The sequence below is a fragment of the Micropterus salmoides genome, unplaced genomic scaffold (assembly GCF_014851395.1).
Source record: "Micropterus salmoides isolate LMB-PRFRI ecotype aquatic unplaced genomic scaffold, ASM1485139v1 Ms_hic_scaffold_20, whole genome shotgun sequence".
Lineage (NCBI taxonomy): Eukaryota > Metazoa > Chordata > Actinopteri > Centrarchiformes > Centrarchidae > Micropterus > Micropterus salmoides.
The window spans coordinates 3745099-3769588 of NW_024041151.1; the positions used below are offsets into that span (position 1 = coordinate 3745099).

The window sequence follows — 24490 nt, forward strand, 5'->3', positions numbered from 1 at the left end:
GTTCCCAATCAGGACGTGATGTGAAGGAGCGAGCAAGCGAACATCAGATTGGATCGGATTCCCCACCTGCTCCGTGCGTCACTGAACAGGCTAAACGACGTGCAGTGTTGGAGAGTAATGTAAATAGAGAGAGGTTATAATTTAAGGGGGAAACACAATTTCAAAACAACCAGGAAAAGTCTCAGTAAGGAAACTCTGCAGAAAGGCTGTGGGAGAGTCTCAGTGTGGAACTAAAGCAACGTCCAAACATAAATCAGTTTAAAATTGGGTGTAAGGATGTGGTTTCACGAGTTACAGGGATGAATAAGGAGGAACAATCAATGAGTGTTTTCAGTTTATTTTCAGTGTTGTTGTTATGTGTTGTCTTATGTTCCTTTTTTTTCTCCTTTCTTTTTTTTATATAACTGATGTACATTTTTAAATGCTTTTGGATATGAAAAAGTTGATGTGTAAATATTAATTTGGAATGCAGGCAGATTATTTATAAGCATTTGATTTGTGGACACAGGGTGGGATTACATTTTTTTCCTTCTTTCCAGTGATTTTGGAATATGTAAAAAAAATTGACAAGATTTCTTTGGCTGTAACTATTATTATTATTATTATTATTAACTTATTTATTAGTATGTTCTTTAATAATTTTGAGTTGTTTATTTTATTACATTTTCTGTTTCTGTGTTACACATATTAGAAATAAACACTTAGTAAATAATAATTAGTGACAAAATAAATGTAACTGTAATCCCTTAAAGTTACTAATGAAAATGTTCATGATTACATCGGGGGTTACATCTGAATTTTGTTGGATTTTTTTATATGTTAATAATGTTCATTTAGTTGCTTTGCATGTTTTTCATGTGCACCATGTTTTCCTCTGATGTTTCCAGCCACAGCTGTTTAGTAACGTTTGACGCTGTTCTGATGCTGTTGATTGATTCTCATGTTGTAATTTGCAGCGCCACTCATCTGCCAGTTTAACCGCCTTCTAGCTGTCTTTAGAAACACTCATTATTTAGAAAAGTAATCAAAATGTAAAAAAAAGTTACTCTGCATTGATAAAGTAATTGAAATAGCTACACTACGATTTACATTTTAAATAGGGTAACTTGTAATTGGTAACTTATTACATTTCCAAAGTAACCTTCCCAACAGTGCCGACAAGTTTCACACACCTCCAACAAATTTTCATTGGACAGAATCGACGCTGACTTCCTTGACTTTTCAATTTTCCCTCCAGTTAGCAGTCAACATGGGCGACAGCATCGCTCGTAGTATGTGGACAAAACCAAAGTCACTGTTGTTGATTCAGTGTGACTTAAACCAAAGTCACCAACAATGACTTTGGTTTTACAAATGTTCAGTGTCAGAGAATCCCAGCAGGCCCATCATGTGATGACCGCGGTCCACAGAGCAGACTGACACCAGCTGTGAGGCACTGAGCGCTCGCACATATCAGTCATGTTATCACGCAGAAAATATTTCATTTGTTTCCATTACAGGTTGACTCATTTCCCTGCTCACGCTCATAAAGTGTGTGTGTGTGTAATAATAGCCTCCTTTATCTTCACCAAGCACTTTGTTTTCTTCCATCTGTTTCCAATACCTCATTGATGGAAGTAGCTTAAGATCAGTTTCGCTCCAACCAGCTTGCCAGAAAACGGCCGATAATAAAATGTTTCGTCTTCTTAAAAATGTATTAAAGATATTTATTCATTGGGTAAAAGGAATTTCAGAATTTGCTCCACCTGGAGTCGGTGCTAAATCAGTTATTTCTTCTCCTGATGTTTCTTTGTCTTTTCAAATGGCCGTACTGTTTTGAGGTCTAACGTGGCTTTTTTAATGATTTATATCAAATACTTCACTGATTTGTGTCATTTGCAGTAATGGATGGACATCTTGTGTTCAGAACCCCCTGACATCTGAGGAGAAGAGTATGTGCTAAATCACACACAGATGTGTGTGTGTGTGTGTGTGTGTGTGTGTGTGTGTGTGTGTGTGTGTGTGTGTGTGTGTGTGTGTGTGTGTGTGTGTGTGTTTCTAAGACAGATTAAAGCAAAGAGTAGTTATTTTAAGGGGGGCTGCGTCTTTGAAAATAAATTTGAAATACTTATAGAATGAATCTAACTTGGCCAAGAAGGTGTTGGATGGAGTTTACCAGTCAGGATGTCTCGCACACGCACTCTGACCTTCATCTGAAACCAGTTAAACTGATCTGAAACACTAAAGAGGGTTCAAGGAGTTTATAACTTTAAAGTGAAATCTGACTGTGTTACCTTTTAGGTGAGAACAAGCAGCATGTGAAACATGAAACGTTGTTTTAGAAGATGCATATGGTCCTGTTTCTCTGTGTAATAAGTCAGTTACCATGCAGCTGTGTAGCTCTATGGTGATGGCGTTTTGTCTTCTTCTTTGGTCCAGACTGAAACGTCTCAGCAGCTGTTGGACGGATTGTGATGAAATGTGGTTCAGACCTTCATGTTCCCCTCAGCATGAACTGAAAAAACTTTGACTTTGACTCTGACTTTTCATCTAGCGCCATCATCAGGTCAACATGTTAACGCGTCCAACACTTTGGTTAATGCTAGCATGCTAACACACTAAACTAAGATAATGAACATGGTAAACATTGTTTTTTGGGGGACTGGATTTGATCGCACATAGTGTGTAGGCCTATATCTACATTTTAGTGCATATACTTCTGTATTTACATATTTGATTTTGTTTCTTCTTTATGTGTAGCGCCTTTCTAGTCTTTCAACCACTCAAAGCATTGTTACACATTCACACAGTGAGCCTAAGTACTCACACCAAAGTCAACACACACCATCAGGGGCATATTGGGTTCAGTATCTTACCCAAGGAGGCTTCAACATGCAGCCTGGAGGACCCGGGGATTGAACCGCCGATCTTCCGATTAGGAGGCAACCCGCTCTAACCCCGGAACCACAACCGCCCCCCCCTACATGAATTTCTCCCCTATTCGTTTCTTTCACCCTTAACAGTTTGCACAATGCTATTCGTAGTACATCATGAATGGCAAATATAGATAATTCTTAGTTCAAGAAATATCTAAATGAAGCAAAAATGTGTTGACTTGAGTGGTGAAACCCACAGATCTGCCTCTCAAACCTAATTATGGGACCCCTTCTCCCATATCAGCAGGAAAAGACCCTCTATCAGATTCCTTGTGGCCCTTTAGACTATAAGATGCACCAGTTTTCACTAGTGAGGTGCAAAACATCCACCACCACCATTGAGCCTAACTGCACAATATTACCTTGAGGAAAGTAAAAGTTAAATATGAAGTGTTATGTTTCTTTAGATGTATGACTGTACTTGTTCCAGCAAGTTATTTTGTGTGAAGTCAAACATCCCTTCTGTTGCGTTGGGGCAAGTAGAGGGTTAAATCAAAAATACTGTAGCCTATAAGAGGCCTGTATAAGAAAAAAGGAACAAACAAAAACATCTGCAATAAAAAGTGTTTATCAAAATAAGTTATAGCATAATTACATTAAAAAATATTTATCATTTCGTTTTCCTACTCAGTCCTGTTGGGCACTTTCACAGCTCTGCTGATTAGTGATATTAGTGCCATAGTCTCGAGCTGCTCGTGTTGCTCCGTCGCGCGCTCAGTCCCTCAGTGCAGGTTTGCGCACCACGTTTAATAATGATGATAAGGCACCAGCGGCAGAGGCGCAAACAGCTGGAGCGGAGTGCGCTGCTGGCAGTAGAGAGGACTGAAGGTCAGAGATGAGCAGACGGCAGGATGCGAGGAGAAGGACTGTGTGAAGCCGTGTTCCTCCTCTGCCTCCTTCCCCGGCAGCCGCTCCTTCTTCCACTTGGTGCGTCTGTTCTGAAACCAGATCTTGACCTGGGTCTCGGAGAGGCGCAGCGCTGAGGCGATGGTGTGCCGCTCCAGCACCGACAGGTAGTGGCACCTGTGGAAGCTGTGCTCCAAGATCTGCAGCTGCTCCAGGGTGAACGCGGTGCGGATCCGTCGACTCTTTGCCTTCGACCTCTGAGGCTTCCCCGGACACTGAGCGTCATCCTCCTGGCTGCAGCTTTCACCTGCCGGAGGATGCGCCTGCTCTCTGGGTTCTTCTCTGGGAGTAGAAGCTCCTGAAAGGGAACAGACATTTATGAATAAATCAATTTATGAATCCACAAACAGGTCTAGATCGTTTCTTAGACCGCAAAGAGTTTAAGCCTCACCTGTTGCCTCTGCCTCCACTGCGCAGATTTTTCTTCTTGTAAACTTGGTGGGGTCCAAAATATCCTCCACAGAGAAGGGCGTCCTGTGGGTTAAAGGCAACTTGACTGCAACTGGCTTCATTTCTGCTCGCTGTGGACCGTGCAGGACGCAGGTAGCGGTGTCTGTGCCCGGACGGCTCCGGCCTTTATATATCCAGCCTCTGCACACGCTCGCAAATTTACATTTCATTCAAAAAGCAACCCAAATGAAGCGACGCGTATTGTAGGAACAATCGCAGCCTCAGTCTTTCCCGTGCGGACGCGCACACACGCTCCGGCCCCGTGGGACTCCCTGATGCGCACTTCAAAATGTAAATGTCCGCTCTCAGCTGGGGGGCACTGAGTTGGTTATTTATTGCTCGGCATCTGGTTAAAATGTGCCCCCTTTCTTTCCCACCGTGTTCCTCATTGTGGTTTGGCTTGTCATTATTTGCAAATGTGAGATTTTACGCTGGTAGGACACGTGAACGCTGGTTGTGATGCTAATTGATGGACTTATCAAAGGGAAAGTTTGCGCCTTTTCTCCCTTGTGTCCCAGTTTCCATAGCGCCATTTGTCCTGTTGAGTGCAACATCCCCACAAAGCACTTGGGTTTAATTAGCAGCCCACTAGCAACTTTATAGCTGCAAGCGATCTGAGCAAAGCAGCCACTTCATGCCTGCTGGAGATATCAGGAAAACCAGGTTTCTCTATCACTGTTAGTCATTTTACTCAAATTTGTCCTGTTTTTGAAACAATAAGTCAACTAAATTTGTTAATTCATTAAGAAAAATGCAAAAATATTCTTTGGTTCTTAAATGAGTGGATTTTTTGCTGTGTTCTGCTGTTTTAGATCCTTTATGAAGATGTCACATTCACTTTTTAGGTATTAACTCTACAGAGTGCAACACAGTGAGACATTTCTGTTGGTTATTTCAGAACCAAGACGCCTGAAAAGCAACGAGTTATTGTCTTTATGTGACCGTGGAGTGATGGTTTCCTCTTCAATCAGTACCATTGGTGGCTCAGTCAATACAAACTCCTGCTTTGCTCCAACACACAGCTCTTTATTGTGAAATGCAGTGCAGATCCCAAAGTTTTCAAAGACACAGAATATGTCGGGGTTGATGTGCTGAATATCCACGATATATATTTAATATACTGTCAGACAGAGTGGAAGATCAGTTTCCCCACCTTAAAACAACTTCAAGGGAAACAAAGAAACTCGAGTTAGTCATTGACACAAGACAAGTACATGCTATTTAAAGATTAATAGTTTTAATTACCTTATACACAGTTAGCTTAGTACAGTGGTTCCCAACCTAGGGGTGAGGTCCCTCCAAAGGGTCACCAGATAAATCTGAGGGGTCGTGAGATGATTGATGGGACAGAAGAAATAAAACAGCCTGGCCTCGATTAGGCTGCAGATTATTAAGCTGTGACTTCTAGAGGCAGAAAAAGTCAGGTGACGTGGTATAAAGAGCGACAAAGTCCATGTAAGTGGTGGTGGCGTGGATGGAAGAGTCAAATAACGTAATGACTTTCACTCAGAAGACTGAGGTTTGAGTCATGTGTGAAAGAAAGTCAAAGGCGCCGTGTTTTAAGTTAAATGACGTTTTGTAGATGATGTGACTTACTTAATGTACTTATTTTCACCCAAACCACGATGTTTTCCTGACCCTAACCAAACTACGACAGTACGTTTACCACGTGTTAAACATCACATGACTTAAATAATGTAAAGTGCCGGTGCCCCCATCGCTGGACTGGTACTTGCCAACGCTTTTCATTTTGGGACACATGACACTCGACCATTTCTGTCGTTAAGTTTAAGGACGTGTTGCTTTGAGTGGTCACAAGTCAAAAATGTGGGAAGCCGCCAGTCCGTGAGATTATGTCAAATCTTAATCTGTAAAGTAACTTCTACGGCGGTTAAATAAATGTGGAGAAGTAAAAAGTACAACCTTTCCTTCTGAAATGTAGTAAAGTAGAAGTCTAAAGTAACAAAAAAGTGGAACACCAAAATGTACTTAAGTACAGTGTTTGAGTTAATACTTTCCATCACTGCCTCTTTATGTTTAACTGGCTGTGTCTGCAGATTAATCTCCCTCTAGTTGCTTCATTAACTTTACAATTCAGGTAACAGTCCCATCTTTAAATCCACATTATTGGTTATACCCAGAGAGACCATTCCTCAGGACGTAAAGGAGGGTCCACAGGGGGTTCAGAGTCGCGGGGTAAATGATCCTGTGGAGGTAACTCATGAAGGTGGCAGCTGCCAGCGTGCTCCCAGCTACAGACACCTACAGAGCAACTGGTATTGAGGGGACAAGAGAGGCCGGCTCATCAGGACAATTAGCAGATGTCACCAGTAGGCTTGACCCTCTCTGACCCTGGGCTTTGTTCTGCAGGACAAGGGGAAGTGGATAGACCTTGGGGCAGAGAAGGATGAGGGGATGAAGAAATGATGAAGACAGAAAATGTAAGTAGGTGTGAACAGAAGAAGACAGACAGAAAACACTCCTGAGGAAGTCTCTAAATGAGTCTCCAGGAATCCTGAAGCAGCGTTACAGCTAAAGCATCGTTCCATGCATTTCATAGTGTTATACAGATTTTTATTACTGATGATGTTGAAGTTTTTTACAGCGCATCATACAGTATTTTACAAGCTGCATGTTTTGTGGGTAAAATGTGAATCTGCAAAACAACAAGTGACGGCCAGGCAAAGTAGTGAATCGTAGGTTAATAGAAGTATAAAGAAGCAGAAAATTGTACCAGAAGTGTACTTAAGTCCTGCAGTACTTGAAAATATCACAGTTATCTGGTGACAAACTCTGCACTGCGACTCAGATGATACCAAAGCAGACAGTATATCCAGTACATCTTTAGCAGGATGTTCTGGTAATCCCAGCCCTGATGGGGACAAAATGAAGGGTCTGAAAGCCAGATGCAACCATTTACACACGTAAGAACTGATTTAAAGAATAAGCCTACTCCCAGTTAGACGCCTGTCCCTCTTACTGGCCTGCTGTGGCTACACGTTTTGACAAATAATCGCAGGTCTCAATTAGAAGCCCGGTCTGGTTTTATAGAAGTTCTCTGGGTGTATAAAAGCTTTTGTTGCTTTAAACTGTTTAAACTTTTGTCAGTATGGGCATGCTTCACATTGTACATCAGTTAGATTCTCCACTATTCAATGGTTTGGGTTATTTTACGGAAACATTGAGCACCAAAGTGTTATTCATTCAGATCTAACATCAAGTTAAACAAAAGAGAAGAAAAAAGTGGTGACTCACCTCCTTTGAAGTGGTCATTAAGTCTGAACACATGTCTCCTATCATTTATATTATTTTAGGGTCCACCCATCAAAATAATCAAAATGTTTTTTTCATGGTAACCCTCTTCTTTCATCTTCTCTACGGCAGTCCCTCCCTCTCTCTAAATGATCATTTCTATACATGTAATATTCATACTGGTTGAAATAAACACTTTGATAGAAAGCCCGTCTTTGCAGAGCAGCAGTTTTGTGCGAAAGAAATTAAAGGCCTGTCGCAAATATAGGCAGAGTGAGTTCAGTGATTGAAGCCAATAAAAGCCCGGGCTAATAATTGAATTTTTAAGATATTAAACAACAGATGTCACAGAATATAAATGAAAATAAATAGGAAAAATATTTGCGATGCAACGAGATTTTTTATCAAGAAGAGAAGGGAGGTGGACTGGAAAAGAATGAGACCAAGTCTCACCTCTAAACTGGAACAATCCCCACAACCTCAAAGAAAAATAACTAAACAAAGTTACATCAGGTCAGAAACAAAGATTCCTCATTCCTTCACCTATTCATAACATCCCAAACGCCACAGATGTGTCCCCATTGCAAGGGAAAGAGGAGGAGAAAACACAACTATTATCTTCCTTTCAACGGCTCAAAGGCATTTATTGCGACACCCAGGGGTGCCCTCAGCATTCCCGGGCTCCTTTGTGAGACGTCTGCCGGCACACTTGCCTTTGTGCTCGACGTGTCTTTACTGGTGCTGGAACGGCCCCACAAACCATTAAATAACGTTTGACTTTCAGGACGTACGTGGGGTGGTCTCACGTCATCACAAAGCTTTTTATATCGCTCTTAAAACAGTTAATGGAAATGTTCCGGTTAAAGCAGTTAGGGAGGAAGACATTTGCACATCCAAAAACCTGATGGCGGATTTAAACGTCATGACGAGACTGTAGATAAATCTCTCTTTATCGGTGCATGTTTTTGCAATTTTAGTGACTTTTTCAAGCAACTTTGGTGGCAAACTTTAATTTACATTCAACAATAATGCATGAAAAAGTTTAAATGTTGTGATTTTTGTTTAAATTTATGTTTTACAACAGAACATAAACCTGTAACTGAACAATCTGACTTAACAGACAAATATCTAAAGAAAAGAACACAAATTAAGTGAAAGCTCAGTTACTCCAGACGGATCCTTTAAGAGTTGTCTGATGGGTTTTCCAGATCTGCAGTAAAGGGGGACCAAAGTTTCCTAAAAGGTTTAATCTTCAGAGGAAACCTGAATCTTTCCAGGTGGAAGTTACCTGCTGTACTAAAGGTGCTTCTGGTGTTGCTCTGTGTTGTAGTAACGTTGTCTGTGCTGTTAATATAAACAATGATCACTCTTGGGTTTGCTTTTTGAATAGCAGAACATGTGCAACACCTTTACAGAGCATGTGAGAATAAACTTCAGATGCTTCACCACGCAGGTCTTTTCCTCATGTTTCCTTTATGATCTCCAGACTTGCTTTGAGAAAGTTTTATTTGCACAATAAGAAAACCTGCAATGCAATTTAAATAAAGAAGAAACAAATTGTCCAAAAAAGTAACTCAAGCCAAAAAAAACAAGCAGCTGATTACTGCATTATATTCTGTTCTGCTGAATTTTTTGTTTCCCTCTATTTAAATAAAGACATCTTCTCTGTAAATTGGTGCAGAAAAATTCTCCAGAATACAGGAAATTAAGTATTTCATGCTCAAATGTTTCTTGTGGAGGACTCTCCACTAAAATATTTCAACACTGAATATTCAAATTAGTGTTAAAATATCTTCTCGCCTTGTTCTCATGAACCCAATACCGTGCATCGACACTTCTCCTGAGCTAAGTGTATCTTCACAACCCTAATCTGAGATGGATTTTCATTCTTTGGACTCTTCTACGTTGTGAGGTTTCAGCCAGAACCACCGGCTGCTCTTTCTGGCTGCAGAAACGCCGACCTCAAATCCATCATCCAGAGAGGAAACTACGAGTACACCCAGCTCCCACAAGGCAAACCTCAGCTTCCACCATTACACATAAACATTATAATCTTCTCTAAAGCACAAGCTTCATCTCCACCTCATCATAATTCAACTGGGAAAAAAAGAGATTCATTTAAAGTAAATAAAAGCAACGTCACTTTGTAGAGAATTAAATTAAACGACATGTCAGTTTCTCGACCAATAACATGCTTACATTACATTATACTGATATCTAGGAGTGGGAGAAATATTTATTTATTAAAGGCAGTGTAACCTTTAATGTTGCAGCTGGTTGGAGGTGGAGATGCTTTGTATTCTTTTGGGAAGTTAAATCTAAAACACAGCATCATATTTTACAGTTACTCATTTGGCAGATGCTTTTATTCAAAGCGACTTACATTTGAGGAACATCAGTATAGTAAGATTTACCAGCAGATCCAAGTGAGAGCTATTATGTTTTATAATTATAAACTGATCACACGCTTCTTTGTAAAATCTTAATCTGAAAACTGTCAAATAAATGAAGGGGGAAAGTGCAATATTTGCATCTGAAATGAAGAAGAACAGAAATATAAAGTAGCATTAAATAAAAATACTGAAAATATCTCAGAAGTATACTTAAATACAGTACTTAAGTAAATGTACTCAGTTATGTGACGCCCTGTGGGGTCATGTGTGGGTGTGGCCAATCTCTATCCCTTGCAGGTGAAGAGCTGAGACTGATTGCAGTAACTCTGGCACCTGGGCTAATTGCCTTTTGTTGCTGGGCTGAGGACGGACCTCTCTCCTAATTTGCTACCATCTGTTTCCCTCCACAGGTTCCACCTTTTCCTCGGTTTCTGGACATGTTGTTTAGTTGATAGTTATTATTTCTTGCACATCACAGCACCCACACACACACTTTACTTTGGCACCAGCCTTACTTTGGTTCATTTTGGTTTAAATAAACATAATTTGTTAAACTTCTACCATGGTGTGACTCCCTTTTGTTGTGGCCTTTTGAGCCAGGTCATAACAATCTGAGCTCTTAGGATTTACTGATTTCTGTTGACTATTTTTGAGGCTATTTTAACTAAATACATCGCTGATTTGCAGAGCTGACAAAGGATGAACTGACCTCTGCAGTTAGAGTTAATAGGCCTACATCTCTTAAAACACCATTCTACACGAGTATTTGTGAATTCTTAAGATGTTCACCCAGTTAGAGGAGAATGTCAGTGCAGGGAAAGCTGCCAAGTCTTTAAATCTACCCAGAGTTGCAAAGCAAAAGCGACCTGAGTAAGAAAACAGTTTTATCTGCATTGGATCTTAAGCAAACATGTAGTTTGGACAATTACCAACAGGCTGTGTCTTTGTGATAATCTTACAGTGAATCTCTTCTCTTTTTTTCAAAAGAGCAGGACAAGATATGTGGAAAGTGGAGTACAGATTAAACCACTGATAAACCAGCCTTTATTTTTTCAGGTCACCAAATGTGTTAGACTGCATGGTGTCGGTCTCCTAGTTTATTATTGATGTTTTGATCAACCATATAAATATTATCAGTTTTAAAAAAGAAAGATGAGGATGTTCAGGTGATTTCTAATTAACTGGACAAGAGAAATTGGAAACAGCTTATGGGATAGGTATCTGTTAATTTAAAGATTTTTTTTTCACCGTTTTAACTCAGAAACCCGCCGATGTTGTTGCTCCGAGTCTAAGACAGGGGCATCTTGATTATTGCAATACCTGCAAGCTGCCTGCCTGCTGTTGTCTTTTTCTGCAGAGAGGAAACATGCCTGCTTGAGAACATGCGGTGTTTTTTGCCATTTTGTGGCCGATCCGTTGGAGATATATCGACATGCAAAGGTCGGCTCAAGCCGGATCGATTGATACCCCCCATCACTGTGGGATGTTCCTGTAAACATGGGAGTGTTTTTGGTGACAGGAATGTTGATGAATACTCCTGTTTTTATCAATATTTCAATGTTTTGTCATTTGGAAATTGGTTGTATGGACTGAAAAAGTGTTTTAAAGATATCTATCAATAAAAGTCAGCATTTTAACAATAAATATTGCCAAAATATGGAAATTTGCCTGGTATATTTGAAAATGTTGTATAACTATTGTATTTTAGTTTATTTTCATCAGATTTACAGTTACAATTGCATTCTAGTTGTATTAGAAGATATTCAGTTGCATTAAAAGCTTCCTCAGGATGGTTTTGATGGTTTATTGCATCAAAATATATCTTTTTTTTTTTTACCAGGGGAGGATAAAAATATCAGATTTTTTCTTTATTGCTTCTCCATGTAGTCTGTAAAAGTAAAATAAACATATTAATACACAATGGATTCATATTCCGTAGCTTCTGACTTTTCAAAGGAGACCAGAATTATGCATCTAGTTATTCCTGATTCATTTTGGGTTTGTTATTTTAGGCGTTTTTTATCTGGAAAAAGGGGTCTGTTTTCATCAGGACATTATTATTATTATTGTTGTTGTTGTTGTTGTGAATGCAGTTCACAAGTTAACCTGCGGCGTCGCTGCTGAGCAGAAACACGGCGCAAACCGGAAGTTGATGCTCCAACTGAATCTCGCGATACTTCTGTGTTTTCATTGATTTGAAAGATGGCGTCTGAAGGAGAGCTGGGCGCTGCTGCTACAACCGAACCGGAGACCGGAGACGGGTAAGACTCCTTCATACTGAGTATTTGTTACTGTTGCAGATGTGTCGGACGTGATTGCGATTATCTGTCAGTATATAAACCACAGATCCGCTCTTTGTTTTTAAAATGCTGTTAGCATCCTTGCTAGCTGTCGTTAGCGCGCCACAGACTCACCGAGGGAAACGTTAGCTCGCAGGCTAACAGCTTAGCTGCTCTTTGGAAAGAGAAAAGAGCTGAAAGTTTAGTGTCACTGGCAAACTAATAAGGTTCAGCGAGCTTTATGAGGACGTGATTTGTCCCTCTGACACTCGCACGTATAAACTCCTCACGCCAGACACTTGATGAGTAGAGACAGTAACGAAGAGGCAGGTGAACAAGAGACGTTTTTAAAAACAAAACCGGTAACTAATGTGCACTGATTATACAGTTGTTGTTAATGGTTACTGAAAGATGCATCTTTGTACAAGTAACCGGTTAATAGGACCGGTGTTTTTAAATATTTCGTGTCCAGTTTCTCTGATTTCTGACTGCACAAATCCTTTTATGATATGATATGAAGCTGGGTGAATATGTGTTGATCTTTCCGTTGCCTTTCAGAGATGCTGCATTTGGTGAACTACCCACCAGCATGGATACTGAATCATCAAACGGCAAAGAGGGGATGGTAACATTTGTTAAGACATTATATATATATATATATATATATTAAAAAGACTTTGTTTGTACTTTGGATGTTTTCTATTAAAGGTCTGTGTGTAATATTTAGGAGCGTCGGCAATATAAGATCCATAACTATGTTTTAGGTGATGTATGAAGAGCTTACATAATGAACCGTTATGTTTTTAGTACCTCTACATACACTGCGGGTCCTCTGACATGTTGCGCTGCCGTGTTTCTACAGTAGCCGAAATGGACAAACGGCTCTACAGAGTGTGTTTTGTCACTATGTTGAATAACTATAAAGAAGAAAGTGGTAGTTGTCTGGTTTGTTAGTAGTAAGAAGAAAAGTGAATTTTGGACAAATACAGGACCACACGTATCATTTAGATCAGAGCAGAGCAGCCGTTGGTTGGTATTCGCAACCCTCAACACTAGATGCCACCGCAACTTACACACTGAACCTTTAACTGTCCGTGTAGCTGACTTGGTTTGCACGCTGTCCACGGCTGCTTTGTTATAATTCACACAAGCTGTTTTGATGAGGTGTCTCTTTCTCGCAGGAAACAGCTGGTGAAGGCTCTGAGGCTGCTGATGCTCTGACTGGATCCGGAGATGAGGAGAGCGGGAGGCAGCTGGGCGACGTGGAGCTGCAGTGTGCCTTGTGTATGAAGTGGTTCACCGCAGACACGTTTGCCATTGACACCGCGTATGTGCATCATTTTGTTTGATGGGCAGTAAAATATCAGCAGTTATGTGACTTCACTGAGAGTTTTCATGATACAACCTTTTATCCTTCTCATTCCCTGCAGGACCTGTCTTCCCTTCATGACTAATTATGTGTTTCACTGCAACGTGTGCCATCACAGCGGCAACACATACTTCCTCAGGAAACAAGCAAGTAGGTGACCTGAAAATAACGTAACAGTGGGTTTAAACTTTGATATATTGTGTTCAGTCTTTCACAAACCAGTGTTACGTTTTGTGTTTTAGACTTGAAGGAGATGTGTCTCACAGCCCTGGCGAACCTGACATGGCGGTCCAGAACACAAGACGAGCACCCAAAGACAATGTTCTCCAAAGACAAGGTGCGCAAACTTTTGTTGATGCTGTTGTGGGCTTTTCAAATAAACTTAACTTGACGTTTGGTGAAGATGATATCACAAACTGAGTCCAGATTTGTCCACCATAAAGAGCAGATTTATGCAGTTCCTACTATTATTAAATTCCTAAATAATCAGTGTGTTCCTACAGAATATTAATTTTGAAAACATCCAATGATCCATCCAACGAAGGTTAAAATCAAGGGCAACTGGACTTGGTTGAAGATACTGGAAGACGTTTCGTCCCTCATCCAAAGGACTTCTTCAGTTCTGACTGACTGGCAGGGAAACTCAGCTATTTAACCTCAGTGGGGTCGTTATCCCGGGTCATCGATACCGCTGGTTCGTTAGTGTTCCTGGTTGCTGTGACGACCGTCGTTACAGTCGTTAAGACTACCTGTGGCCAAGACTGAACGACCATCGTTGGTATCTTCACCTGAGGCCAATAGGTTACATTTGTTCAGTTTCCTGGGAAGTGATGAGTTTCCAGTATCTTCAACCAAGTCCAGTTGCCCTTGACTTTAACCTTCGTTGGATAACTATGACCTGGATGACTGAGAATCTTCACAGACATCTTGCTATACAAGATACATTTTATTTGTAATGCACTTTCCTTTTAAAACTTTTAAAAGCAACGACAAGGATTTGGGGACATTTCCATAGATGCACTGGTGGGTGAGGAGGGAGACCTTGTATTTATTACTAGCAGAAAGGGGCTGTTATCACAATGAAAAGTTTCACATCTTCTGATATCGATATTTATCACAGTAAGAATCAAATCGTTATTTCTTTTGAGTTTAAAGGCTGATTTTTGTTCCTGAGGGAAAGTTGAAGAAACCTGATGGTTAATTGTGGTTTAAACTCTTCTTTATGGGCAACACTTGAAGCCAAACAGAACATTCAAAACAATTATGAAAAAATCTTAGTCAACAAAATATGAGTAAAATTAAGTAAAAGCTTTTTTCAGTCCTTTTTCATCAAGAAAATAAAGATCAAACATTTATTTAATATTTATTGAACATTTGTTATAATGTTATTGGAAAAAAATATATATATATTGCAACAATTATTGTTGCTGTTTTATTGTCCAGCCTTAGTGTGATGTGGTCGTACTTTCACACACTCATCAGGATCCTGATGACTACAAGCGTCATGTAAATGGAAAAGAACAAAATAAAGAATAAAATAAATGTGCACCTAAATTTAAGAAATTTGCAACCATGATCTGATGCACTGATGTTTTATTTAAGTCGGTATGAGTTGGAATTTTAAATGAATGTTGCATTACATCCATATGTGTGTCGTAGTTAGGGATGCACCAATCTGATACCGACACACATAGCTGGTTCTCGTTGACAAGGGGGTCGAGGCATCAGCAGTGCGCTGCTAGACCCGAACATTTGCATGCCAGAAGAGCTAACGTTGCATGGAGGCGGCCAGAAACAAGGGCTCAGCAGTTTGGAAGTATTTCTCGCCAGTGTTTTAGCTCTGCAAAATATAACGCAACCAGCTATTTTGTTTTTCTGAGTTAGGAAGCATCTCTGCATCGGCCGGTACCTTAATCCCAGATATCTGGACTGAAAAGTCAGATCAGTGAATCTCTAGTTCAACACAACAGCAGTTGTTTGTCTTTATGAAAACAAAACACAACTGGTGGGATTATGAAACTCCTGATGTACCGAAGTTGTTAATACTTTTCACTCTCTTCATGTCTCTCTGCAGGATATCATACCGTTCATTGACAAGTTCTGGGAGTGCATGACAACGCGTCAGAGACCGGGGAAGCTCACCTGGCCCAACAACATAGTGAAGACGATGGTAACGTTGTGGCGCACAGTGGAGAAACACAAAGAGTTTAGAAGGTGCTGCTTTATGTGAAACCCAGTCCGTGTGGAGGCAGCCAGTGTTGTGTGTCACCCTTTCTAGCTAGTTGCCTTCCTGAGTTTAAAGTCCACTTTATGGAGGAAACCCCCACATGGATCAAAACAATATGGCACCAGTAGTTAGAGCCCGACCCATGTGGGATTTCTAAGTCCGATAATGATTTCAGTATTTGAGATATTTAAAATCTGTTTTAACATTGTTTTTCCCCTTATTTTAAGAAACATGACATAAACAAAGATTGTCCCTAAAATGTTGGTATGTTGAGACCATGACATAATGCAGTATAAACTTTGTTATGGTTATAAATAGTACTAAAAGTAAATAAAAGTACAACAGAATATATCAAGGGGTCAAATGTCTGAATTAATTAAATTATATGAGTACTACTACTACTTATAAACTTTGAAGTGTACTGGGGGATCCAGCGAAACAGAAACTATAAAAATGACCCATATAGTACTACTGCTACTAATAATAATAACATCTATCATATCTAATGTCATTGCTATGATGATAATGATAAACAGGGCTCTCCTACATAGGCAAATAATTAAATATATATATGTATATATATGTCATGCAGCAGTTATTACCTTACATATAATCTGCCACAATGACTACTTTCTACTATGTCGCATATTCACATCTAGTTTATCCTTTTACCAGCACTGTTAACTCTCTCCAAAGCCACGAGAAACCATTTCCTGACCACCAACTGGCTCTAAAACACGTCCTCTATGTTACAGTGACACAGAGGAAACGCTGCTGTTGAATAAATGACGGTCTACAAGGAGGACCTGCAACTTTGAGATTTCTCACTAACGTTTCACAGTCAAAAGAAAAAAGTAACGTTAGAGAACTTTAAGCAGGAAGCCGTGTGAGGTACTTGTACAGCTCGCGTTTATTCACAAGTCCGCGCTGGTTTAATCCTTTCGGACGCGCCAACTGTAACTAGAGACGAGCAGCTCGCAGATATATTTAGAATAAGTCAAAGACTGTAGTTTAATCGCTCATTAACGTTAGCGCTAGTAAATAGTAATAGTACTTTTGTTTATTTTCCAGAGTAAAGAGCGGGATGTTTTCCTGGTGAAGGAACACCCCGACCCTGGCAGTAAAGACCCTGAGGAGGACTACCCCAAATTTGGCCTGTTGGACCAGGTATTCACGCCGCACATAGAGAAGGCTTCTGCCGGAGGAACCGAAGAACGTTTGTGTACATGTGAAGTATAATCTCAGTTGCTGTCGCTCTTCTGTAGGACCTGGGAAACATCGGACCCTCCTATGACACACAGAAACAGACCACTGCTGCTCCCACGGCCGGTGGGCTGAATGGTAAGGATATAACACACAATCTCAGCTGTACATGAAGACGATATACATTTACTTTTAAAAGATTGTTATTTCACATTCTGTATTAGCAAGGGGGGGGGGGGGTTGACTGGCCTGTATAAGCTCCCCAGCGCTGAGAATAAGAGCGTGATAAAAGTGATGACCATGGCGATTTTGTGCATTGTGTTCCAGGTGGATCTACTTTCTCAGGTGAATATGTGGTATTTTTGGCATCTGGAGCTGATGAGCTGTGTGTTTTTGTGTCTTGTGTAACCCCCTGGATAGAAGTTGGCCCTGATGTTCCAATCTGACTTCAGTCTGCCCCAAACTGATCCTCAATAAGCATCTTGTGGGCAACTTCATCCACGTGCAGTTGTTTCCTCCCTGTCTGCTCTCTGCATCTGTTTGGTGCCCCTCCTCTCCCTCGCCTTTACCCCCTTTGATCCGTGGACTTTGTCATCTCTGGCTTGGCTGCTAACGGGCTCTGAAATCCCTTTAAAAAAATTTTTTTAAAAAGTGTCCTCTCTGAAATCACAGTCTGTCCTCCGTAACACCACATGTGTGAGAGTAGAGGGCCACTTTTGATTTGCCATCGGCTTTCATCCAGTGCTAATTAGCCTCATCTTGCCTTCCCTCTCCTGTGTCAAACTTCCATTAAACCTAGTCCCAGTTAGACACCCTCCCTTGTACTGGCCTGGTGTGCCTAGGGAAAAAAATCTAATTGCTATTTTTCTGCCAGAAGTTTAGTTTAAGGTCAATATTCACTGCCGGTCTGTTTTTGACAGAAGCCGCGTCAAGCAGCACAGAGCAGATTTACCGGGCAGGAAGTCAGACACAGAACAGCAGAGAGAATCCGGTCGACTTTCAAAATAAAACACCCTTTGCAGACTCCCCACCGTACGTCAAGAACAAACACAGTAAAAACAGACAAAAAAAGAAACAATTTAACTACGTAGCTACTTAATCATGGCAGAAGCACAAAAATAAAGGACAACTGAACAAATAAGCAAAATCAGACAGACAAAACGCTCTTATTCTGAAATGCTCCCTGTGGCTATGCAACGTTAGTCTGCAGAGAGCTGTTATCTGTAGTTGAAGCACACAGAATGACACATTAACAACATGTAGGCTAAACGCTCCGCTGCCGAAACACTTCAGTGTGATAAAACCGCGGCACGGCCGACGCCTGTATTGGTCTGGCCGACGCCGTTATCCCAAGTTTTCGTTTGTTTTTGTAAAATGTACACGCCCTGTGCCCGCTGTGATTGGCGAGTGGGACCGTAACAGGAGACGCATGGTGCTCGTGCTTGAAACGGGTCAGATGAGCTGTATGATTAACATTTTAGTCACCGTGTTCTTTCAAATCGCTATTTCTATTTCGATAGTAGCTACAGGTTTTGACAAACACAGGTCTCAATTAGAAGCCTGGTTTGGTTTTTATAGAAGTTCTTTGGATGTATAAAACTTTTTAAAGCCCGCCAGATCGTGCATATAAATATTTAAACTTCGTCAGACCAGTTAGGTTCTGATGGTTGATCTGATCTTGTAATTAATGTTATCTTATAGCCTCACATTCATACAAGTAATATTCATACTGGTTGAAATCAACAGTTTGATAGCAGCCCGTTTCCCGTCTTTACTGAGCGACAGTTTTGGGTGAAATGAATTAAAGGCCTGTCCCATCGGTAGGCAGCGTGAGTTCAGTGATGGAAGCAAGTAAAAGCCGGGGCTATAGGAAGGTAAACTTTATTGATCATGTACACATACATGTAGTTAAATCCATTCGCTGCATTTAACCCATCCATCAAGGGAGCAGTGAGCAGCCTCTGTGCAGCGTCCACTGACTGGAGAACCTAACATGTTTTATTAATTAGTTTTACGCTATATTAGACGTGAGATGTGCAAAACGTCTCCTGAGACTTCGCTGTGACGCCTTTTTGTGGTTTTGAAGGATTTAAAAAATCACCAGGAATCCCATTTTGAAATATAAATGTACATGTTGTAAATGACTGATCCTCCCCATGTGCAGATATACAGTAAGGCAGCCGTGTCAGTAGTTCCTCCTTTAGATCTATAACTGCAGGCCGTCCCAGATGTACGTGGAACAACTTTCTTTTCCACAAGAAAAATATCTGAACTAGCCGACTCGACACTGCAGTTACAGTCCGTTGCTTTTCTTAGATATGAGAAATTGTGTTTCCGTCTTGGCTGTTGTTCAACCGGCGCTTTGCTTTCTGAGTTACTGGTAAGCGGATACTACCTGTTGTACTGTAAGAGGCTGACGGTGTTTGGAAAAGGCCACGCAAACTAATTTCTGTCTTTTTGTGCCTGCTATTTCCTCGTTGTTTACACCACGCCTAATAACCTGCTTTCACTTTCTGTGTGTGTGTGTGTGTGTGTGTGTGTGTGTCTTGGCATTTTTGTTGTGACAGATGATGAAAAGACGGTTTTCAAAGACAGTAAAGTGGAACTGAACTTGTAATAAGTTGCCTAAGAGTCTAAAATGATGGACTGGCTTTTTACATCTAGTCCTCTGTCCTCTCCCTGAATTCACTGTCAGCCTCTGGAGTGCAGGTAGTGCAACAGCTCTTTAATAAATCCCACCCTCTTGAAGGTGGAAGTCAGAGGTGAGAAGATTTTTAAATAATCAGTCTTCTACTACTTGCAGAGATGGGGTGGACAAAACATTAGAATCACCTTGTAATTACACAATAAAAACTACAGTTTCCAGAATGACCACCAGATTTAACAAGTGTAAATTGCCTTTGCCACTGACTGTGTGTTCGCTTGCGCGCATTTCTTTATGTTATATAATCTGTCCTGTGTTTCTGAAGGTGCTTTGGCCCCTGGTCCAGGAAAAGGAAGAGGGGCCAAACGTAAACAGCAGCAGCAACAGGAGGGCGCTGCTGCAGGAGCCACAAAGAGAACCCGAAGGTATAAAAACCAACAGTGAACACGCACACGCTCTGTTGTGCCTGTCAAAATGGCTGCCGTTAATTTTATTTTATATACAATATCTATTTTATTGACACTTTCAGCAGACAGAGAGAATATCCAACATTAGCAATCATAGCAAAAGATCATAATCTGGCCTCAGGTTCAACAAAACAAAATTAAACAGGCGTCATGAACAAAGAAAGAAAGAAAAGCTGCATAAACAAAACAGATTAATTAGATAGAAATAATCAATTCTTTATGGGACGTGAGCTCGTTGCTTCTCGAGGCATTGTAGCTGCGCCTGATGTTTTTGTTAACTCTCCAGAACAGGAGCAGTTTCATCAGTTGATCGGTCACCTTGGCACACAGAGACAACACCTGTCAGTAGGAACGTTTGGTCTTTTATATCAGTGCAGATTCCAAACACACTCCTTTTCCTCCCTCCTCGCAGCGACCCTCTGTTCTCGGCCCAGCGCCTGCCTCCTCACGGTTACCCACTAGAGCACCCCTTTAATAAAGATGGCTACCGTTACATCCTGGCAGAACCAGATCCTCACGCCCCAGACCCGGAGAAGCTGGAACTGGACTGCTGGGCCGGCAAACCCATCCCTGGGGATCTGTACCGGGCCTGTCTGTATGAGAGGGTGCTGCTGGCCTTACACGACAGAGGTGCTCACAGCTCCAAACACATCTCTAGGATTAGATGTTTAACCTTGAAAGGTCAAGTTTGTCTCATGTTTCTGGGATCTGTAAAAAAAAAAATGAGTGTGTGTTCATGTCGCAGCGCCCCAGCTGAAGATCTCCGACGACCGTCTGACCGTGACCGGGGAGAAGGGCTACTCCATGGTGCGAGCCTCCCACGGCGTCCGGAAGGGCTCCTGGTACTTTGAGGTTACCGTTGAAGACATGCCTTCAGAGACGGCAGCCAGGCTCGGCTGGTCTCAACCACTCGGTCAGTGGAAGCGCTTCTGCATTTACATAAAAATCAACTTTCATATGAGAAGCTTAGACGAGGCAGCCTCAGTAAGACGAGCAGAGCTGCGATCCGATAAATTGTCGACCAATATTGGGCAAATAAAATTTTGGCCGATAAGAACGAGACGATGCTTTAACGTGCGCAGCTGCTGTTGTTGCGCTCATGCTGTCAAAGAGCCACGCAGACGCAGTGCAGGCTGCGACAGCCAAACAAACATGTCGTCAACTAGGGCTGAACGATTAATCGCATTTGCGATTTTCTAATCACAAAGGCTGCGATTATGCTCTGGTCACATGCGAGAGTAAAGCAGTCTGCAGACGGAGCATCAACTTCGCACGTGACGCTGTACCTTGACTTGTTGTTGTCCAAACGGCCTTAAGCTTGACAGAAGCTGACCCTACGGAAACTTAGTGTCACACGGGGAAACCCGCGGGTAACTTGGTGGTGGGTGAAATCGTCGGGCCATCCGCCGCTTTGACGGACAGGAAAAATGCAAAACAGAAAGACACGTGCAGTACGGTAAGCGTATTGTGGCGATCGGCGCCTGCGTCACGCACACAGCCACCAGTCAGCTCAGGAAATATCTGTGAAACGAAGAAGAAAATTATAATGTGATATTTCTCCACCATTATTATGCTCATAATAATAATAATTCTACCTAATTCATCATAACACAGGCGCGACCCACAAGAAAGAACAGTGTAGTTTCATCTATCTAATATCGTGTTGGTCAGACTGCACACTGATTTACTGCTTGTCCATTTTGAATAATACAGAAGATAAAGAGCCTAAAAATTAATTTCATATTAAATCGTGATCGCAATATTGGTTAAAAACAAATCGCAACTAGATTATTTTCCAAAATCATTCACCCCTATCATGATGTTTTTCACAGTTTAAGAGGAAACTCCAGTGTCTCCTCTTTTCCAGCAGCAGGGCAGGACGAACAGCAAGTGCAATTTCACATCATATTGGGCCATTATTGGAAAAGCTAGAGCAGATAATAAATAACCACCCAAAGATCAGTCTGCTGGAGGAACTACAACCTTTAGATCTGGAGAAAGTAATTTGGTTGGTTTCATTGATTTTACAGTGATGGCACAGCATGTTTTGGGCATCACCCCTAAAAACCCTGTTAATATGACCTGATGCGACTGTTCATGTTTGCCTTTTGTGTCTTCATTTTACAGCTTCTGACATTTATCTGTAGACATTAATATAAAAATAGGCAGCATGAGAAACCTCCTCCCTTCTGAGGTGCATTTTATTTGCACATTAAAATCCAAAAAGAAACGTCTGCTCATCAGCTTAAAAGGACGAGTTTGCATCACTAACTAGCTGCTGTAGAAGCTGCTCAGCTCAGTCTGAAGGGGAGATGTTAGCTAACTGCGCGCTGCTTCTAAATGCATATAGAGGAAACACTGAACTCTTGCAGTACGGCATCAGTCCTTCCTCCTCCTCCTCCTCTCTGCTTCGATTCACTGCAGGTAAGAACGTGCCAAATTTTAAGGCACGTGGCGCCCTAAGCACCAGACCTTAGACAGACCGCTTTCAATTGAGCTTGTTGAACACTTGGTTGATTGCCAAGCTAACGTTAGCTGTGCACTGTGGGCGGAGCAGATTTTAATAACACCTTCTACATGTTGAGCTTGTTGAACAGATGTATTGATAAAGTATTTTCTTTTTGCTCACAAAGGTTTTATTGCATGTACGAGCGTAGTTGGCGTCAACTGAGTAGTTTGGAGGTAACGGTACCTTCACTTCGCCGTGTGTTTGTACATGTAGGAGCCGCGTTTCAAGCTAAATCAGATTTGATTTAAATGACATGACTTGTCTCACGAAAAACACTGCAGACGCCATACGGGGTGTCCTGAACAAACCCGCCATTTTTAGATAGTTTAGCCGGAGATTGTGACACAGTAACTGTAACAAGGCTCTCTGTACTTTATTATTATTATTATTATGGATGCCTGCAAAACCACGGCGTTGTCAAATGAGGAGGTGCGGACGCTCCTGTTTGGTTGCCGTGTGTCGCGAGGACGATTATGTCACGGCAGTTTTGTGCTGTGGCTACGGCTGCAGTGGAAAACAGACGGCACTAAAAGCGAGTTGAGCTGAGCTGGTACCAGCAATGAGATGGAGCCAGCAGATGCTCCTGAGAACGACACACTAGTTATTTATTCTAAAGGTCTGTCTGCACGGTGACTTCTTGATATGTTAAAACACTTTCCTCTCTTCGTATCCCAGGCAACCTGCAGGCCCCTCTGGGTTACGACAAGTTCAGCTACTCGTGGCGCAGCAAGAAGGGCACGCGGTTCCACCAGTCGGTAGGAAAGCATTATTCCTCGGGCTACGGTCAGGGAGACACGCTGGGCTTCTTCATAGAGCTGCCTGACGCCACAGAGACCGCCAAGGCTCTGCCTGATACGTACAAGGACAAGGTAACGCCTGCGGCACGCTGACAACCACGCTGTCGTTATCCCGGCGTCCTTTCTTAAATCTGATGTCTCTTCAGGCGCTGATTAAGTTCAAGAGCTACCTGTACTTTGAGGAGAAGGACTACGTAGACAAAGCAGAGAAGAGCCTGAAGTCGACGAGCCCCAGCAGGGTGAGGAAACGTCTCCCCGTCAAATCCAGTTAGAAAAGCTGTCAGGCAGTTTGCTTCTGTTAACTCGTGGATCCTGTTTTTCAGATGATATTCTATAAAAACGGAGTAAACCAAGGTGTTGCCTTTGAAAACCTGTTTGAAGGCATGTACTTCCCTGCCATCTCACTCTACAAGAGCTGCACGGTGAGTGCACCTGCTGTGTTTCCTCTGCCGTCTCATTTCATTTCGTTATGTTCGCTCAACTGAACTCTCTTTTTATTTATTTTTTTTTCAGGTGTCGGTCAATTTTGGTCCACATTTCAAACACCCTCCAAAGGACGTGAAGTACCAGCCGGTAAAGACTCGCGTCCTTCCTCAGATTACAAACCTCACACTAACCTGAGCTTTGATCAATCTGCTGTGGTTGTTTTTGTTCCGTCTCAGATGAGCGACATGGGCTGGGGAGCTGTGATCGAACACACGCTGGCTGACATGCTGTACCACGTGGAGACGGACGTGGACGGACGCCGCAGCCCTCCGTGGGAAGGATGAAGGCAGCTTGACCTCTGTACGCCCCCCCCCCCCCCAAAAAAAAATCAAAACATTGCTCCACCTTCAGTGGTAAAACGAAAGCACCGCACGCTGCAGGAAGTTGAAACTGAATACATGAGCTGTGAAAATGGTTCCACCAAGCTAATAATGGATGGCTGCATATCATCATTTATTAGCGTGTCATCAGCTGACATGCCACACTGAACATTTGGCAACTAAATCAACTTGTTTTCGGTGCTCTGATTTAAAATATGTGTATTTTGAAGTTAACGTGTAGAGAAATCTCTCACTGGGTGCCATGTTGGACCT

General features: G+C 41.8%; 2 protein-coding genes across 3 annotated transcripts; one reads left to right on the plus strand and one right to left on the minus strand.

Moving 5' to 3' along the window:
• Positions 1-3468: 3468 nt before the first annotated feature.
• Positions 3469-4990, minus strand: pnx (posterior neuron-specific homeobox). Its single transcript, XM_038733395.1, has 2 exons — positions 4213-4990; positions 3469-4119 (listed from the first exon to the last, which is right to left on the minus strand). Exons 1-2 carry the CDS (start codon positions 4439-4441, stop codon positions 3662-3664), a joined length of 687 nt encoding a protein of 228 aa, XP_038589323.1. The 5' UTR covers positions 4442-4990; the 3' UTR covers positions 3469-3661.
• Positions 4991-12090: 7100 nt separating this feature from the next.
• ash2l (ash2 like, histone lysine methyltransferase complex subunit) lies at positions 12091-24220 on the plus strand. Of its 2 annotated transcripts, XM_038733829.1 has the most exons (17): positions 12091-12177; positions 12754-12820; positions 13377-13522; positions 13626-13714; positions 13807-13901; positions 15639-15734; positions 16863-16958; positions 17057-17132; positions 17322-17339; positions 19964-20063; positions 20518-20735; positions 20851-21018; positions 23290-23483; positions 23558-23650; positions 23735-23833; positions 23925-23984; positions 24074-24220. In XM_038733829.1, the coding sequence occupies exons 1-17, from the start codon at positions 12119-12121 to the stop codon at positions 24179-24181; spliced, it is 1782 nt and encodes a 593-aa protein (XP_038589757.1). In that variant the 5' UTR covers positions 12091-12118; the 3' UTR covers positions 24182-24220. The 2 variants fall into 2 exon arrangements, with proteins under 2 accessions (XP_038589757.1, XP_038589758.1); XM_038733830.1 differs by lacking the exon at positions 17322-17339.
• Positions 24221-24490: the final 270 nt, after the last annotated feature.